At 44.5% G+C, this 18,961-nt stretch overlaps 1 protein-coding gene across 1 annotated transcript in view; it reads right to left on the bottom strand.

Annotated features, from left to right (window-relative positions):
- LOC137359611 (probable G-protein coupled receptor 139) overlaps window positions 1-3,404 on the bottom strand; it is an 83,797-nt gene extending 80,393 nt beyond the window's left edge. The window contains exon 1 of the mRNA XM_068025443.1: window positions 3,182-3,404. Within this exon, the coding sequence (XP_067881544.1) occupies window positions 3,182-3,404 (223 nt within the window). The remainder of the gene's footprint in view (window positions 1-3,181) is intronic.
- Window positions 3,405-18,961: the final 15,557 nt, after the last annotated feature.

Below are 18,961 nucleotides of genomic sequence, written 5' to 3'. Positions count from 1 at the left end.
AGTCAGGAGATGAGTTGCACGATGCAGGATTCCTAGTCACTGACCTGCTCTTGTAGCCACGGTATTTATATGGCTACTCCAGTTCAGTTTCTGATCAATGGTAGCCCCTAGGATGCTGATAATGGGGGATTCAGCGATGGTAATGCCATTGAATGTCAAGGGGAGATGTTTAGATTCTCTCTTGTTGGAAATGGTCATTGCCTGGCACTTGTGTGGCGTGAATGCTACTTGTCACTTTTCAGCCCGAGCATGAATATTATCCAGGTCTTGTTGCATTTCTACACGGGCTGCTTCAGTATCTGAGGAGTCGTGAATGGTGCAGAACATTGTGCAACCATCAGTGAACATCACCACTTCTGACCTTATTTATTGATGAAGCAGCTGAAGATGGTTGGGCCTGGGACATTACCCTGAGGAACTCGCGTAGTGATGTCATGGAACTCAGATGATTGACCTCCATCAGCCATAACCATTTTCCTTTGCGCTCGGTATGACTCCAATCAGCAGTGGTTTCTCCCTGATTCCCATTTACTTCAGTTTTGCGAGGGCTACTTGATGCCATACTCGGTCAAATGCTGCTTTGCTGTCAAGGGCAGTCACTCTCACCTCACCTCTTGAGATCAGCTCTTTAGTCCATGTGTGAACCATGGCTGTAATGCACTCGGGAGCTAAGTGGCCCTGGCAGAACTCAAACTGAGCGTCACTGAGCAGATTATTGCGAAGCGAGTGTTGCTTGATGGCACTGTTGATGACACCTTCCATCACTTTACTGATGATTGAGAGTAGACTGATGAGTGGTAAATGGCCTGGTTGGACTTGTCCTGCTTTATGTGTACAAGACAGACCTGGGCAATTTTCCACCTTGTCGGGTAGATGCCAGTGTTGTAGCTGTACTGGAACAGCTTAGCTAGGTGTGTGGCAAGTTCTGGAGCACAGGTCCTCAGTAATATTGCCAGAAAATTGTCACGACCCATAGCCTTTGCAGCATTAACTGCCTTCAGTCGTTTCTAGATATCAGATGTAGCGAATCGATATGGCTGAGGTCTGGCATCTGACATTTTGGGGACTTCAGGTGGAGGCCCAGATGGATCATCAACACGGCACTTCTGGCTGAAGATTGTTGCAAAAGCTTCAGCCTTATCTTTTGCACTGATGCGCTGGCTCCACCATCATTGAGGATGGGGATATTGTGGAGCCACCTCCTCCAGTTAGTTGTCTAATTATCCAGCACCATTCACGGCTGGATGTGGCAGACTGCAGAGCTTAGATTTGATCCGTTGGTTATGGGATCGCTTGGCTCTGTCTATTGCATGCTGCTTCCGCAGTTTGGCACACACGCAAGTAGTCCTTTGTTGTAGCTTCACCAGGTTGACACCTCATTTTGAGGTATGCCTGGTGCTGCTCCTGGCATGCCCTCCTGCACTCTTCATTGAACTAGGGTTAGTCTCCTGGGTTGATGGTAATGGTAGAGTGGGGGACATGTTGTGCCATGAGGTTACACATTGTGGTTGCATACAATTCTGCTGCTGCTGATGGCCCACAGCGCCTCATGGATGTCCAGTTTTGCAATGCTATGTCTGTTCGAAATCTATCCCATTCAGCACGGTGATAGTGCCACACAGCACGATGGAGGGTATCCTCAATGTGAAGGCGGGACTTCGTCTTCACAAGGACTGTGCGGTGGTCACTTCTACTAATGCTGTCATGGACAGATGCATCTGTGGCAGGAAGATTGCTGAGGACTAGGTCAAGCACGTTTTCCCCTCACCACCTGCCACAGACCCAATCTGGCAGCTATCTCCTTTAGGACTCGGCCAGATCGGTCAGTCGTACTATAACTGAGCCACTTTTAGTAATGTACATTCTGCGCCCATGCCACCCTCAGTGCTTCCTCCAAGTTTTGCTCAACACGAAGGAGTACTGACTTATCAGCTGAGGCAGAGTAACAGGTGATAATCAGCAGGATGTTTCCTTGCCAATGTTTGACCTGATGCCATGAGGCCTGGAGTCGATGTTCAGGATTCTCATGGAAATTCCATCGCTACTGTGTACTACTGTGCCACCAGCTCTGCTGGCTCTGCACTGCCAGTGGGACAGGACATGCCCAGGGATGGTAAGGCACCTTATTTGGAATGTATGATTCCGTGAGTATGACTATGTCAAGCTGTTGCTTGATTACTCTGTTGGCCAGCTCTCCCAACTTTGGCACAAGTCGCCAGATGTTAGTAAGTAGGACTTTGCAGGATCGACAGGGCTGGGTTTGCCATTGTCGATGCTGGGTGATCCGTTTGGTTTAATTTCTTTTTGTAGACATCGTCGTGAGTAGATACAACTGAGTGGCATGCTAGGCCATTTCAGAGGGCATGTAAGAGTCAACCACATTGCTGTGGGTCTGGAAGCACATGGAGAACAGACCTGGTAAGGATCGAAGATTTCCATCCCTGAAGGGCATTAGTGAACCAGATGGAATTTTGAAGCAATCGACAATGGCTTCATGGCCATCTTTAGACGAGCTTTTTAATTAATTAAATTCAAATTCCACTTTCTGCTGTGGTGGGATTCGAACCCCTGCCTTCAGACAAATACCCTGATATTCTGCCTTACGAGTCCAGTGACAATACCAGTACGCCACCGCCTTGCCAGCTAAGTCTAGGTGGAAAAAAGGCATGGATAATTGTGTATGCAGCAGATGGGTTGAGGTAGAGGTGGACATAGACAAGATTACGGATGTGGTAGTAGACAGTACTGGTGATGGAGACGATTTGAGGTTGGAGCTCACCTCAGGGTCAAAGGGGTCACTGCGGTGGTGAACAGTCTTGCTCAGCCTCAAACATTGCCCAAAGATGGTATTGCTGGAGTGGGAATGGAAATTGTGATGGGGACCGAAGACAATGGACTTGGCCTTCACAATAAATGCATAACAGGAACCGTAATACAGTGAAATGTGGTTTACAGATGTATAAGCTGGAAATTGAAACTGAACAGGGACAACAAAAACAGAAAAGATGAGAGAGTAAATTACAAAAATTTTAATACAGGTCTCAAAATTTTGTGGAGTTCATAGCTGGATACAGGAACGTACCAGGAACAACAACGCCAGTGAGGAAGGGAGAGTAAATGACAAGGACAATACGACAATTAAACATGTTTTATAAAATTAATAGCTGATTTAGAGACTTACCAGGGACGCCAACAATAACGAGGATAGGAAAGTAAATGCTTTGAATAATTAGAAATGTGTTTAACAACCACGTTTCTAATGAATGAGTCCCATGATATCTGGGGAGATAGTCAAATTCCAAGGAGAAACTCCTGCCCATTGATGTAATATTCCAATCCACTGTTTTCAGATTCTGATCAGTTGATGTAATATTCAAATCTACTGTTCCCAATTTCGAAACCATCGTTGCAATATTCCAATCTTTTCTTTTCAGATTGAATGTCGCCTCTTTCTCTGGAGTTTCAGATCTCTGTTAGTGCTGGAGGTTATGCTCCCACTGACACTATGTGATATTACGTTCAAACGAGTTCCTTATTAATAGAAGGGAGCAACACTCCAGTGGCACAATTAGGATCCTTGGAGACTGACGTTAATTACAGACACTGAACAAACAGGTTCAGTTAACCCATTTCAATTCAGTAGATCATTTACTCAGTCTGAAGGAGATGTATGAGGAGTTTGGGATATTAAAGGATATGGGACAAGGTAGGTATTTGGAGTTAGGCCGCGGATCAGCCATGATCGCATTGAATGGCAGGACAGGCTCGAGGGGCTGAATGACCTACTCCTGTTTTTATCTCCCCATGTTCCAATAAATGGGATGTATGAGCAGTAGCTGAGATAAGGAATGGGGAAAATAGCCGAGGTACAGGCCAGAATCTGTCACTCCTAATATATAGGAGTGGAGCCAGAAGACTGGAGGGTTGCAAACGTTACCCCCTGTTTAAAAAAAAGGAGAGATAGGTAAACCCTGTAACTATAGATCAGTCAGCGTAACATCGGCGGTGAAGAGCTTCAAAAGGTCATAGTATAGAAGAAAAATAGCTGCTGCTTGGAAAGAAATGTGTTGATATATGACAACCAGCATGGATATATCAATAGCAAAGCATTTCTGGCAAGCTTGATCGAGTTCTTTAATGATGTTACAGGTAGAGTGGAGAAGGGTAGTGTGGTTGATGTTATGTAAATGGGCTTTCAAAAAGGCGCGTGACCAAAGGCCATTTAATCGAAATAAACTGAATCCCCTAGCTCTCGATTGCCCCAAGAGACGAAACACATTCTCTGCATCTACCCTGTCAAGCCCTCTCAGAATATGTTTCAATAAGATCAGATCTCATTCTTCTGAACTCCAAACAGCAAAGGCCCAACCTGCCTAACCTTTCCTCATAAGACAACCCCTTCATCTTAGAAATAAACCTAGTGAACATTCGCTGAACTGTTGCCAATGAAAGTATATCTCTCCTTAAAGAAAATAAAACTGTACACAGTACTGTAGGTGTGATCTCACCAACTCCATGCACAGTTCTAGCAAGACCTCCCTATTTTGACTTTCCATCTCCCTTGCAATCGAGGCCAACATTCTGTTTGCATTCCTAATTATTTGCTGTACCTGCAAGATAACTTCTGTTGTGATTTATGTCCGAGGATACCCAGACCCCTCTAAACAGCAGCAATCTGTAGTCTCTCTTCATTTAAATGCCATTCTGCTTTTCTATTCTTCCTACCAAAATGAATAACCTCACATTTTCCTAAATTATCCTCCATCTGCCTACTCACTTAGCCTATCTATAATCACTTTGCAGACTCTCTGCATCCTCATCATAATTTTCCTTTCCATCTATCCTTGTATCGAGAGCAAATTTGGCTACAATATCCTATAACCCTTCAGCCAAGTCATTAATCTAAATTGCAAACAGTTAAGACTGCAGCAGTGCTGTCTCTTGCACCCGACTGGCTACAATTTGCCAAAGTGAAAATGCCCCATTTATCGTGACTCTCTGTTTCCTGTTCGGTAGCCAATCGTCGATCCACGTTAACATTTTAACACCAAAACCATGAACCTTGTGTGGTAAGCTTTCATGTGGCACCTTATCGAATGTCTTTGGAAATCCAAATACTGTGGATCTACTCAATACAATGCTCAATACATCCTCAAAGAATTCTAATAAATTTGTCAAATGCAATTTGCTTTTCAGAAAACAATATTGACTGTAAGATTTGATAAAATAGGTGTGTTTGAAATCGCCTTCTAAGATGGAAACAGTCTTGGCAGCACAACAGATTGTTGTGAATCGACTTTACGAAGACAAAGCTCAAGCCAAGTTTGTTAATTTTTCAGATTAAACTATTAGTTACAAAATTAGGCAGCGATTAACAGTCTAATGATAGTCAGATGATGTCAGAAACTGGGCGGTAGAGCGCATGACTATTTTCTTTTGCAGCTTTGGGTCCTCAATCTTTGCAATGTCTGTGTCTGTGTGTGTGTGTGTGTGTTTGTGTGTGTGTGTGTGTGTCTCGTAGTTTCACTTGTCTCTTGTTGTCTTTGATGTTCTCTGCCAAACAGCAGTACGTTTCCAGTTAACCCTCCCCTTTCCCAATAAGTGATTAGTCTTGTATTAAAGGATGCATTTCTTAACTAACCAAGGATCGTTTTATGGTGGCTGTTAACCTTTTAGATTTGTACAAGTAATTTTCCTTCGTGTTGACTACTTTATCTCAATGCTTTTACATTTCGAGCATGTCTTTCTCACTACCAGTCAAATCTACACAGAATCTTTTTTTACTGTCTGCTTTCAGGGTCTCACCCTTTTGCTGCAAGTAAACATTTTAAAACGTGACATAATAATCCCAGAATCCCTCTCCCTGACATCTTATCCATATTGTGCCCTATCTCCTAAGATTTTCAACTTTACAATACTACAAAGAATGGGTCTAATAAAGCTACATGTTAGTTTATGCTAATAAGTTATTTGTTAATTTATAATAGCTAAATTGCAATAATTAGGAATCTGGTTAGTAACTTTTAGTGACCTAATAATCTTGCATGTTTCTGCTTGCTTGTGCTAAGATTTTCTAAATGTCCTGCTACGACTTCTTAACACAAAGTGGCAGTACTGTGTACCGTTTCCGAGATGCACTGCAGAAACTCACCACGCCTCCATTGACAGCACCCTCAAAATTCGCAACCTCGACCACCTGGAAGGACAAGGCAGTATGTGCGTGGGACCATCACCACCTGAAAGTTCCCCTCCAAGCTACTCACCATCTTTACCGGGAAATATGCCATCGTTCTCCTTCACTGTCGCTAGGTCAAAATCTTGGAACACCCTCCCTAACAGCACTATGGGTGTACCCGCACCAAATGGACTGCAGCAGTTCAAGAAGCAAAATCCCACTCCTTCTGAAGGGCAATTAGGGATGGGCAACAAATGCTGGCCTTGCCTAGATCTCATGAAAAGAGTAAGAAAGGTGGATTCCAACATTTTCCCAATGGTGTAATGTCGGCCAATTAGCCTATAGTACCCTGCTTTCTGTCTCCATGCTTTTTGAATATAGTGTTACATCTGCGGTCTTCCAATCCACTGGGACCTTTACAGGATATAGGGAATTTTAGAAGATTACAACCAATGCATCCATTTTCTCTTACACCACTTCTTTTATGATCCTGGGATGCAGGCCATCAGGACCAGTGGACTTATCAGCCTTAGTCCCATTAGTTTAGCTCGTATTTTCGTTCTTTGCTGATAGCGATTGTTTTAAGTTCCACCGTTCCATTCCTCTCTGATTTTCTCTTATTTTTAGGATGCTTTTAGTATCTGAAGACAGTTACAAAATACTGGTTCAAAGTCTCTGCCATTGTCTTTTTTCCATTATTAATTCCCCTGGCTCAACCTCTTAGGGACCGACATTTACATTAGCTACTCTTTTTCTTGTCATATATTTGTAGACGCTCTTTCTGTCTGTTTTTATATTTCTTGCTAGTTTGCTCTCAAATTGTAATTTCTTCCTCGTTTCTTTAGTCATCATTTACTAATTTCATTTTGTTCCCAATGTTATGACATGCCAGTAATCTTCACAGCATTGTAGGCCTTTTCTTTAAATTTGATATCATCCTTAACTTCCTTAGTTAGCTACAGGTGATGCATCAGGTTAACATACAAACATATGAATTAGGAGCATAATCAGGTCATTCCGCCCATCGACCCTGCTCCACCATTCAATAAGATCAAGGCTAATTTCTGTCTCGAATTCTACACTCACATCTACCCTTGATAACCTTTGATTCCTTTGCCTAACAAGAAGCTATCTACCTCTGCCTTAAAAATATTCAATGATCCCGCCTCCACCACCTTCTGAGGCAGAGAATTCCAAAGTCACACAACCCTCCGAGAGAGAAAAAAATCTCCTCATCTCTGTCCTAAAATAGTGGCCCCTAATAACAAAACAGTGCCCCCTAGTTCTGGACTCCCCTACATCCACCTTGTCATGACAGATCAAGATCTTATAAACTTCAATCAAGTCTCCCCTCACTCTTCGACACTCCAGTGAAAACAAGCCCAGTCTATCCAACCTTTCCTCATAAGATAAGGTGCTTATTCCAGGGATCAATCTAATAAACCTCCTGTGAACCACCTCCAACGCATTGACATCCTTCCTTAAATATGGAGACCAAAACTGCCCACATTATTCCTGATGCGATCTCATCAATGATCTGTGTAACTGGAACACAAAGGCAGTCAACATGGATAGCAAAGGATGTTACGGATTGTATAAGATTAAAAGAAAAGGCCCATGACGTTACCAAAAAATAATAGTAAACCTGTGATTGGAAGGATTTTAGAATACAGCAAAGGAGGACCAAGAAACTGATAAAGAAAGGGAGAAGAGAAAATGAATGCAAGCTAGCAAAAAGTATTAAAACAGACTGTAAAAGCTTCCACAGGTTGCTAAAAAGGAAACGTCTCACGAAGACAAATGTGGATCCATTACAGGCAGAGTCAGGAGAATTTACAATGGGAAATAGAGAAATAGTCGAGAAGCTAATTACTTTGTGTTTGTCTTCACTGAAGAAGATACAAGAAATCTTCCAGAATTCGAGATCCAAGGGATTAGGAGAAATGGGTATTGAAGGAAATTAGTATTAGGAAGAAGTTTGTATTGGAGAAATTAATGGGGCTGAAGGTCGATAAGTCCCCAGGACCAGATATTCTGCATCCAGAGTGTTGAAAGAGGTAACTATGAAAATAGTGGATGCATTAGTGGTTATCTTCCAAAATTCTATAGATTCTGGAATAGTTCCTGCAGATTGGAAGGTCACAACGTCACCCCACTATTTAAGAAGGGAAGGAGAGAGTAAACAGAGAATTAAAGGCCTGTTAGCCTTACATAATCGCTGGAAAAATGCTAGAATCTATTCTAAAGGATGCAATAAATGGACAATTGGGTAATAATGATCTGATTGGGCATAGTCAATGTGGATTTATGAATGGGAAATCTTGTTTGACGAACCTGTTGGAGTTTTTTGAGGATGTTACCAACAGAATTGATAAAGAAGAATCGGTGGACGTGGTATACTTGGATTTTTAGAAGGCTTTTGATAAAGTCCCCCATAGGAGGTTAGTTAGCAAAATTAAAGCAAATGGGCTAGGAGGTATTTTACTGTCATGGATTAAAGAATGGTTGACAGGCAGAAAGCTGAATGTAGGAATAAATGTGTTATTGTCGCATTGCCAATCTGTGACTAGTGGGGTACCACAGGGATCAGTACTTTGTCCCCAGTTGTTCACAATGTATATAAATGATTGGATGTGGAGACCAAATGTAATGTTTCCAAGTTTGTGGATGCACAAAACTAGATAGGAATGTCTGTTGCGAGGAAGGTGCAAAGCGGCTTCAAGGGGATTTGGACAGACTTAGTGAGTGGGCAAGAACATGGCAGATAGAATATAATGTGGAAAAATGTGAGGTTATCAACCCCAGTCGGATGAATAGATGTGCACAGTATTTCTTAAATGGTAAGAAATTAGAAAGTGTAGATATACAAAGGTACATAGGAGTCCTTGTCAATAAACCACTGGAAGCTGAAATGTACGTGCAGCAAGCAATTAGAAGGCAAATGGAATTCTGGCCTCCATTGCAAGAGGTTTCGAGTCCAGGAGCAATGAATAAAACATTGGTTAACAGCACTTGGAGTGCTGTGTGCACTTTTAGTCCCCTTACCGAAGGAAGGGTATTAATGCCCCAGAGGAAGTGAACGAAGTTTCATCAAACGTGTTCCTTGGATGATGGGACTGTCCTACGAGGAGAGATTGGACAAACTGGGACTGCATTCACTACAATTTTGAAGAATGAAATGTGATCTGATTGAAACCTACAAAATAATTAAAGGGATAGACAGACTAGTTGCAGCTAAGACATTTCCCCTGGTTGGGGAGTCTAGAACCAGGGGACACAATTTCATAATAAGGGGAAAGTTACTTATGGCAGAAATGAGGAGAAATGTATTTATTCAGAGATTTGTAAATCTTTGGAATTATCTACCCCAGAGGACTGTGACAGCTCAGTCATTGAGTACGCTTAAAGGAGAGATCAACAGATTTCTAAATACCAACGATATAAAGGGATATGATGATACTGTAGGAAAAGGCATTGAAGAGGCACCTTTGCAAAAAAATTATTCATTGGCCATTTTTATTGCACAATACTGAAGACTGTAGGATAGCTAATATTGTGCCTTTATTTAAGAAGGGCAGCAGGGACATTCCAGGGAACTATAGGCCGGTGAGCCTTACATCAGTGGTGGCAAACCTATTGGAAGGGATTCTGAGAGATAGGATTTAGAAACATCTGGAAAGGCACGGTCTGATTAGAGATAGTCAGCATGGCTTTTTGCGTGGGAAATCAAGGCTCACGAATTTGATTGAGATTTTCGTGGAGGTGACCAAGAGGATTGACGAGGGCAGGGCAATGGACGTTGTCTACATGGACTTTACCAAGGCATTTGACAAGGTCCCGCATGGCAGATTGGTCCAGAAGTTTGGAACACATGGGATCCAGGCTGAGTTGGCAATTTGGATACAAAATTGGCTTGGTGATAGGAGGCAGACGGTGGTAGTGGAGGGCTGTTTTTCAGATTGGAGGCCAGTGACCAGTGGTGTGCCGCAGGGCTCAGTGCTGGGCTCTCTGTTGTTTGTCATATATATTAATGACTTGGATGTAAATGTCAGGGCCATCATTAGTAAATTTGCAGATGACACCAAAATTGGTGGTATAGTGAACAGTGAAGAAGATTGACTAAGGTTACAACAGGATATAGATCAACTGGGAAAGTGGGCAAGGGAGTGACAAACGGAATTTAACGCAGACAAGTGTGAAGTGATGCATTTTGGGAAGTGAAACCAGGGCAGAACATATACAGTGAATGGCAGGGCCCTGGGAAGTGTTCTTGAGCAGAGAGACCTTGGGGTGCAAGTACATAGTTCCCTGAAAGTTGCAACACAGGTAGACAGGGTGGTGAAGAAGGCGTATGGCATGCTTGCCTTCTTCAGCTGAGGCATTGAGTACAAGAGTTGGAACGTCATGTTACAGTTGTACACAACGTTAGTTAGGCCGCATTAGTGTGCAGTTCTGGTCGCCGCACTACAGGAAAGATATGATTAAGCTAGAGAGGGTGCAGAAAAAATTCACAAGGATGTTGCCTGATTTGGAGGGTTTGATTTATAAAACGAGATTGGATAGGCTGGGTCTGTTTTCCCTGGAGTGAAGGAGGCTGAGAGGGGACATGATAGAGGGATATAAAATTATGAGAGGCATAGTTGGGTAGATAGCCAGAGAGCGTGGTAGGGGTGACTAAAACTGTTGGGCAAAGATTTAAGGTTAGAGGGAGGATGGTTAAAGGGGATCAAAGGGGTAAATTTACACACAAACAATAGTGGGTATCTGGAATGAGCTGCCTGAGGAGTTGATGGAGGCAGGAACAGTCGCAACATTTAAGAGGCATCTGGACAGGTACTTGAATGAGCAAGGCATAGAGGGATATGAAATTAATGCAGGCAGGTGGGATGAGTATCGATAGGCATTATGGTCGGCATGGACGCGGTGGGCCGAAGCGCCTGCTTCTAAGCTGTACGACTGTATGACTCTGAGTCCAACCCACCCCATCAGTCCACTCTCAATCATCATTAAAGTGATGGAAAGTTTCATCATGAAGCGGCACTTGCTTAGCAATAACCAGCTCAGAGATGCTCAGTTGTGTTCCGCCCGGGTTGCACAGCTCCTGACATCATTGCAGCTTTCGTTCAAACATGGAAAAAAGAGCTGAACTCAAGAGGTGAGGTCAAAGTGACTGCTTTTGACATCAAGGAAGCATATGACCGAGTATGGCAACAAGGAGCCCTAGCAAAACTGGAGTCAATGAAAATCAGGGGAAAAACTCTCCATCGGTTGGATTCATACCTCGCGCAAAGAAAGATGGTTGTGTTTGTTGGAGGTCGATCTCAGCTCCAGGCGTTCCTCACATTTTGTCCTAGGCCCAACCATCTTCAGTTGCTTCTTCAGTGACCTTCTTTCAATCATAAAATCAGAAGTGCAGATGTTCACTGACGATTGCACAATATTCAGCGCCATTCGTGACTCCTCAGATACTGAAACAGTCCGTGTAGAAATGCAGCAATATCCAGGCTCTGGCTAAAAATTGGCAATTACATTCGCGCCACACAAGTGCCAACTCCAACAAAAGATAATCTAACCGGCATTAGCATTAGTGTGAGAATATGAGACCTATGCGAGCCAGTGGCAGCTGAGAAGGTAGGTTTCAGTATAAAGTACTTACCTCGCGATTCGGAAGCTTCTTTTAATTCAGCGATAGTGCAAGCAAGGGGGCAGCTGGGAAGGTAAGTTTCAGTATAAAGTACTGACCTCTTGATTCTGCAGCTTCTTTTTGATCAGCGATAGTGCGATCGAGGGGGCAGCTGGGAAGGTAAGTTTCAGTACAAAGTACTTACCTCGCGATTCGGAAGCTTCTTTTAATTCAGCGATAGTGCAAGCAAGGGGGCAGCTGGGAAGGTAAGTTTCAGTATTATGTACTTACCTCGCGATTCAGCAGCTTCTTTTTGATCAGCGATAGTGCGACCCAGGGGGCAGCTGGGAAGATAAGTTTCAGTACAAAGTACTTAACTCTTGATTCGGCAGCTTCTTTCAGATCAGCGAAAGTGCAAGCCAGGGGGCAGCGGGGAAAGTAAGTTTCAGTATAAAGTACTGACCTCGCGATTCAGCAGCTTCTTTTCATTCAGCGATAGTGCAAGCGAGGGGGCAGCTGGGAAGGTAAGTTTCAGCATAAAGTACTTACCTCGCGATTCGGTGGACACGGGGACTACTGGGTAAGTAAACTTATATATTCGGGCAGTGGCTAAACCCGAAACACTACACCTGTAGTGTCTCCCATTCTCCTCCTCGAAGCAAACAAAAGGACTGTTGTGTGGAGGGTTTGATAAGGTAAGGTTTTCATTTATCTATTTATTTTTAAATCTCTGTTGTCAATTTAGAGCAGAGGGGATGGAAGCTAGGGCAGTTGCATGCTCCTCTTGCAGGATGTGGGAGGTAAAGGTCACCACTTGTGTCTCTGCTGACTTCACCTGTGAGAAGTGAACCCAACTCCAGCTCCTCGCAGACCGCGTTAGGGAACTGGAGCTGGAGCTGAATGAACTTCGGATCATTGAGGATGCTGAGGGCGTGATGGAGAGCAGTTATAGGGAAGTAGTGACACCTAAGTTACAGGATAAAGGTAGCTGGGTGACCGTCAGGGGAGGGAAAGGGAATAGGCGCATAGTGCAGGGATCCCCTGTGGTCGTTGCCCTCCATAATAAGTATGCCGTTTTGGTTACGGTTGGGCGGGAGGACCTGCCAGGGGAAAGGCATAGCGGCCACGTCTCGGGCACTGAGCCTGGCTATGTGGCTCAGAAGGGAAGGGGGGAGAATAGGAGAGCGATAGTGACAGGAGATTCAGTGGTTAGAAGAACAGACAGGAGATTCTGTGGTCGCAAACGAGACTCAGGGATGGTATGTTGCCTCCCGGGTGCGAGGATCAGGGATGTCTCGGATCGAATCTAAGGGATTCTTAAGGAGGAGGGGGAGCAGCCAGAGGTCGTGGTACACATCGGTACCAATGACATAGCTAGGAAAAGGGATGAGGACCTGAAAAACGAACATAGGGAGATAGGATGGAAGTTAAAAGGCAGGACGAGCAAAGTAGTGATCTCAGGATTGATACTGGTGCCACGTGCTAGTGAGGCTGGAAACAGGGAGCGAGTGCATCTGAACATGTGGTTGCAGAGCTGGTGTCGGAGGGACGGCTTCAGATATGTGGATCATTGGGACACCTTCTGGGGAAGATGGGACCTGTACAAGAATGAAAGGTAGTATCTGAACGGGAGGAGCACCAATATCCTGGGCGGGGGGTTTGCGAGAGCTCTTCGGGAGGGTTTAAACTAGTTTGGCAGGGGGATGGGAACCGGAGCTACTGATCAGTGGATGGGGTAGCTGCTGAACAGGCAGATACAGAGTGCAGAGAGTCTGTGAGGAAGGTTAGACAGTTGGCATGGTGAAGTTGCAGCCAGTATGATGGGTTGAACTGTGTCTATTTTAACGCAAGAAGTGTCAGGAATAAGGTTGATGAACCGAGAGCATGGATCAGTACTTGGGGCTACGATGTTGAGGCCATTACGGAGATTTGGATATCACAGGGGCAGGAATGGATGTTGGATGTTCCGACGTTTAGATGTTTCAAAAGGAATAGGGAGGGAGGTAAAAGAGTTGGGGGAGTGGCATTGTTAATCAGGGATAGCATCATAGCTACAGAAAGGGAGGTCATCGAGGAGGGTTTGTCTACTGAGTCATTATGGGTGTAAGTCAGAAACAGGAAAGGAGCAATCACTTTATTGGGAGTTTTCTATAGACCCTCCAATAGCAACAGAGGCACGGAGGAACATATTGGGAGGCAGATTTTGGAAAAGTGCAGAAGTAACAGGGTTGTTGTCATGGGTGACTTCAACTTCCCTAATATTGATTGGAACCTCCTTAGTGCAAATAGTTTGGATGGAACAGTTTTTGTCAGGTGTGTCCAGGAAGGTTTCCTGACTCAATATGTAGATAGGCCGACCAGACAGGAGGCTATGTTAGACTTGGTGCTTGGCAACGAACCAGGCCAGGTGGCAGATCTCGCGGTGGGAGAGCATTTCGGTGATAGTGATCACAACTCCCTGACCTTTACTATAGTCATGGAGAGGGACAGGAGCAGACGGGATGGGAAAATATTTAATTGGGGGAGGGGGAATTACAATGCTATTAGGCAGGAACTGGGGAGCATAAATTGGAAACAGATGTTCTCAGGGAAATGCACGACAGAAATGTGGAGGTTGTTTCGGGAGCAATTGCTGCGACTGCTGGACAGGTTTGTCCCGATGAGGCAAGGAAGGGATGGTAGGGTGAAGGAACCTTGGATGACAAGAAATGTGGAACAGCTAGTCAAGAGGAAGAAGGAAGCTTACTTAAGGTTGAGGAAGCAAGGATCAGACAGGGCTCCAGAGGGTTACAAGGTAGCCTGGAAGGAACTGAAAAATGGACTTAGGAGAGCTAGAAGGGAACATGAAAAAGTCTTGGCGGGTAGGATTAAGGAAAATCCCAAGGCGTTCTACACTTAAGTGAGGAACAAGAGGATGGCCAGAGTGAGGGTAGGGCCGATCAGGGATAGTGGAGGGAACTTGTGCCTGGAGTCGGAGGAGGTAGGGGAGGTTCTAAATGAATGCTTTGCTTAGATATTCACTAGTGAGAGGGACCTGGTCGTTTGTGAGGACAGCGTGAAACAGGCTGATATGCTCGAACAGGTTGATGTTAAGAGGGAGGATGTGCTGGAAATTTTGAATTGAAATGAGGACAGATAAGTCCCCGGGGCCAGACGGGATAATCCCAAGGTTGTTATGGGAAGCGAGGGAAGAGATTGCCGCGCCTTTGGCGATGATCTTTGCGTCCGCACTGTCCACTGGAGTACTACCAGATGACTGGAGGGTGGCAAATGTTATTCCCTTGTTCAAGAAAGGGAATGGGGATAACCCTGGGAATTATAGATCAGTCATTCGTGCGTCGGTGGTGGGCAAATTATTGGAGAGGATTCTGAGAGACAGGATTTATGATTATTTGGAAATGCATGGTTAAATTAGAGACAGTCCGCATGGCTTTATGAGGGGCAGATCATGCCTCACAAGCCTTATAGAATTCTTTGAAGATGTGACAAAGCACGTTGATGAAGGAAGAGCAGTGGATGTGGTCTTTATTGATTTTAGCAAGGCGTTTGATAAGGTCCCCCATGGTAGGCTCATTCAGAAAGTAAGGAGGCATCGGATACAGGGAAGGTTGTCTGTCTTGATACTAAAGTGGCTGGCCCATAGAAGACAGAGGGTGGTAGCAGATGGAAAGTATTCAGCCTGGAGCTCTGTGACCAGTGGTGTTCCACAGGGATCTGTTCTGGGACCTCTGCTCTTTGTGATTTTTATAAATGACTTGGATGAGGAAGTGGAAGGCTGTATTGGCAAGTTTGCCGATGACACGAAGATTGCTGGAGTTGTGGATAGTGTGGAACGCTATTGTAGGATACAACGGGACATTGACAGGATGCAGAGTTGGGCTGAGAAGTGGCAGATGGAGTTCAACCTGGAAAAGTGTGAAGTGATTCAATTTGGAAGTTCGAATTTGAATGCAGAATACAGGCTTAAAGACAGGATTCTTTGTAGTGTGGAGGAACAGAGGGATCTTGGGGTCCACGTCCATAGTTCGCTCAAAGTTGCCACCCAAGTTGATAGGGTTGTTAAGAAGCAGTATGGTGTGCTGGCTTTCATTAAAAGGGGGATTGAGTTTAAGAGCTGCGAGGTTATGCTGCAGCTCTATAAAGCCCTGGTTCGACCACACTTGGAATATTGTGTTCAGTTCTGGTCGCCTCATTATAGGAAGGATGTGGAAGCTTTAGAGAGGGTGCAGAGAAGATTTACCAGGATGCTGCCTGGACTGGAGGGCATGTCTTACGAAGAAAGGTTGAGGGAGCTAAGGCTTTTCTCATTGGGGCGAAGAAGGATGAGAGGTGACTTGATAGATGTGTACAAGATGATGAGAGGCATAAATATAGTGGATAGCCAGAGACTTTTTCCCAGGACGGAAAGGGCTATCACCAGGGGGCATAATTTTAAGGTGATTGGAGGATGGTTTCGGGGAGTTGTCGGAGGTAGATTCTTTACACGGAGAGTGGTGGGTGCGTGGAATGCACTGCCAGTGGTGGTAGTCGAAGCAGATACATTAGGGACATTTAAGCGACTCTTGGATAGGGACATGGATGATAGTAGAATGAAGGGTATGGAGGTAGTTTGATCTTAGAGTAGGTTAAAGGTTCGGCACATCATCGTGGGCCGAAGGGCCTGCACTGTGCTGTACTGTTCTATGTTCTATGCATGCTGCTGCACATATGTACATCACATCTGGCCTCAGAAAATGCTGCACAGAAAATAGTAAAGAAATAATAGGACCTAAAAGTGTTCAACGAAACATCTCTAGATATAAATAGGGACAGCATTCTACAGAATTGCTTTAAACAATCCCTTGACCAAAAAAACTCAAGTTAATAAAAGGATGTTGATGCATAATAGATCAATCAGATAAAATTGTCCAAAAGTTACCATCGCTGAATCCCACACCATCAACAAACTGGGGTTTACCATTGACCAGAAAGTGAACGGGAGTAGCCATATAAATACTGTGGCTGCAAGAGCAGGTCAGAGGCTAGGAATCCTGCGGCGAGTAGCTCAACTCCTGACTCTCCAAAGCCTGTCCACCAGGCACAAGTCAGGAGTGTGATGGAATACTCTCCACTTTCCTGGATGGGTGCAGCTCCAAAAACATTCAAGAAGCTCGACACCATCCAGGACAAAGCAGCCCGCTTGATTGACACCCCATCTACAAACATCACCACCGACGCACAGTGGCAGCAGTGTGTACCATCCAGAAGTGCACTGCAGCAATGCACTCAGGCTCCTGAGACAGCACCTCTACCACCGAGGACAAGGGCAGAATATGCACGGGCACACCACCACCTGCAAGTTCCCATCCAAGTCACATCCCAACCTGACTTGAAACGATATCGCTGTTCCTTCACTGTCACTGGGTCTAAGTCCTGGAACTCCCTTCTTAACAGCACTGTGGGTGTACCTACCCCACATGGACTGCAGCGGCTCAAGAAGGCAGCTCAGCACCACCTTCTCAAGGGCAATTAGGGATGGTCAATAAGTGCCGGACTGGCCAGCGACGCCCAAATCCCATGAATGAATAATAAAATAAAAACTCCCAGCATCTCAATCCTCTTAACTGCTTGATTCGCAGCACAGTCTCTTTTCACTGACCACTGACGAAATCAGCAGATACAGTCATAGGGGTGTCGCTGCCCTCTGTGGACGATCGGATCCACTTATTAATGAACAGACCATTAATCTCCTCAAGCCCAATAATCATTAACCGACGTACCATGAGTCTTGTCCAGCCTGCCCCTTCCAGCGGTCACCCGTCTCTCTGCCTGCACCTTGGGTGTAACCGCTTCTCTAAAACTCCTGTCTATGACGCTTTCCGCCACCTGCATGCTCCTAAGTGCATCCAGTTGCCGCTCCAACCGATCCATGCGGTATGTGAGGAGCTGCAACTGGGTACACTTCCTGCAGATGAATTCGTCCAGAACGCTGTAAGCATCACGGACCTCCCACGTCTCACAGGTGAAGTACTTCACCCCTCCAACTGTCATTTCTAGCACTAATTAGTTCATTAATATAAATAAATAAATACTTATTAAATCCTTACTAAATTGTTATCATTAACTATATGGTTCCTAGTGCTAGATTTCCACTATAAATATCAAATAAATACAGTAATCTCCTCCCTCTGGTTTACTTACTCTACATATTAATTAGTTAATTAGGATTTTAATCAAATTATACCAATGTTTTATTTTCAAATTTAGTACAAGCTTATAATATTCTTAAATACTTTAAGCAATTTTTCCGACAGTGGGCTAAGTAGTTTAATGAACTACTACCACCGTTTGACTATTGGTCAGACCCAGTCCACAGGTTTAAAATTCGTTGGTCGCTGAACACCATCCAGTGCCAGGATACATTTTTGAAAATATACTCACCCTGTACTTCTGATGGTATCAAACGACCACTGAATCCTCTTCGTCTCCAGTTCGGGATCAGGCTCCAGACAACTCCCCCTTGGCCCCTTAATTCCCTTCGCCCACTCGATCCTGGCCGTCACGTGGCACTAAGTCCCTTTAATTCAGGCTCAGGCTGGGTGATTGGGATATCGGGGTTAGAGAAGATCTGACTTACACCTGATCCTGCCGACCATGCCAATTATTAGTGGGAATGAATCTGAAAGAATCACTCGACACTCGGGTATGTTCCAAACGTCAAACAGTTTATTGGGTTATGCCAGCCGGGAGCAGGTCACTGGGCAATCCAGGTTCCTCTCCACTGAAGAAAGGAAAATAATCAATAATTATCCACTTTCAAACAGTTACTCACCTATTGCGGCTGGACACGGTCCAATCATAGTGATTATAAATTATATACATTGATTAGTAGAACCAATGAAATGGGTTACTAGACATTGTTGGGACTGTGTGGTCAGCTCATGCTCTTGGACAGCTAGGGGTTACTCATGCGTACATGATTTCTACCAGATCCCCTGCTTCACCGTCCTTAGGCCTTATGTATACATAGCATCTTATCTTAACCTTGTAACAGGTGGGTGACTTTGTCAGCATTCCATCTGTGTCGACATTTGATAAGGGCATCGGCCAGAGGTCACTTGATAAGAGCATCTGCTAGAAGACACTTGATTAAACTCTTCTGAATTTATGTGAATCATCCCTTG

This window comes from Heterodontus francisci, unplaced genomic scaffold (assembly GCF_036365525.1).
Source record: "Heterodontus francisci isolate sHetFra1 unplaced genomic scaffold, sHetFra1.hap1 HAP1_SCAFFOLD_521, whole genome shotgun sequence".
In the NCBI taxonomy this organism is placed as follows: domain Eukaryota; kingdom Metazoa; phylum Chordata; class Chondrichthyes; order Heterodontiformes; family Heterodontidae; genus Heterodontus; species Heterodontus francisci.
The sequence above is the reverse complement of the archived record's forward strand: the minus strand, read 5'-3'. Positions and strand labels throughout refer to the sequence as shown.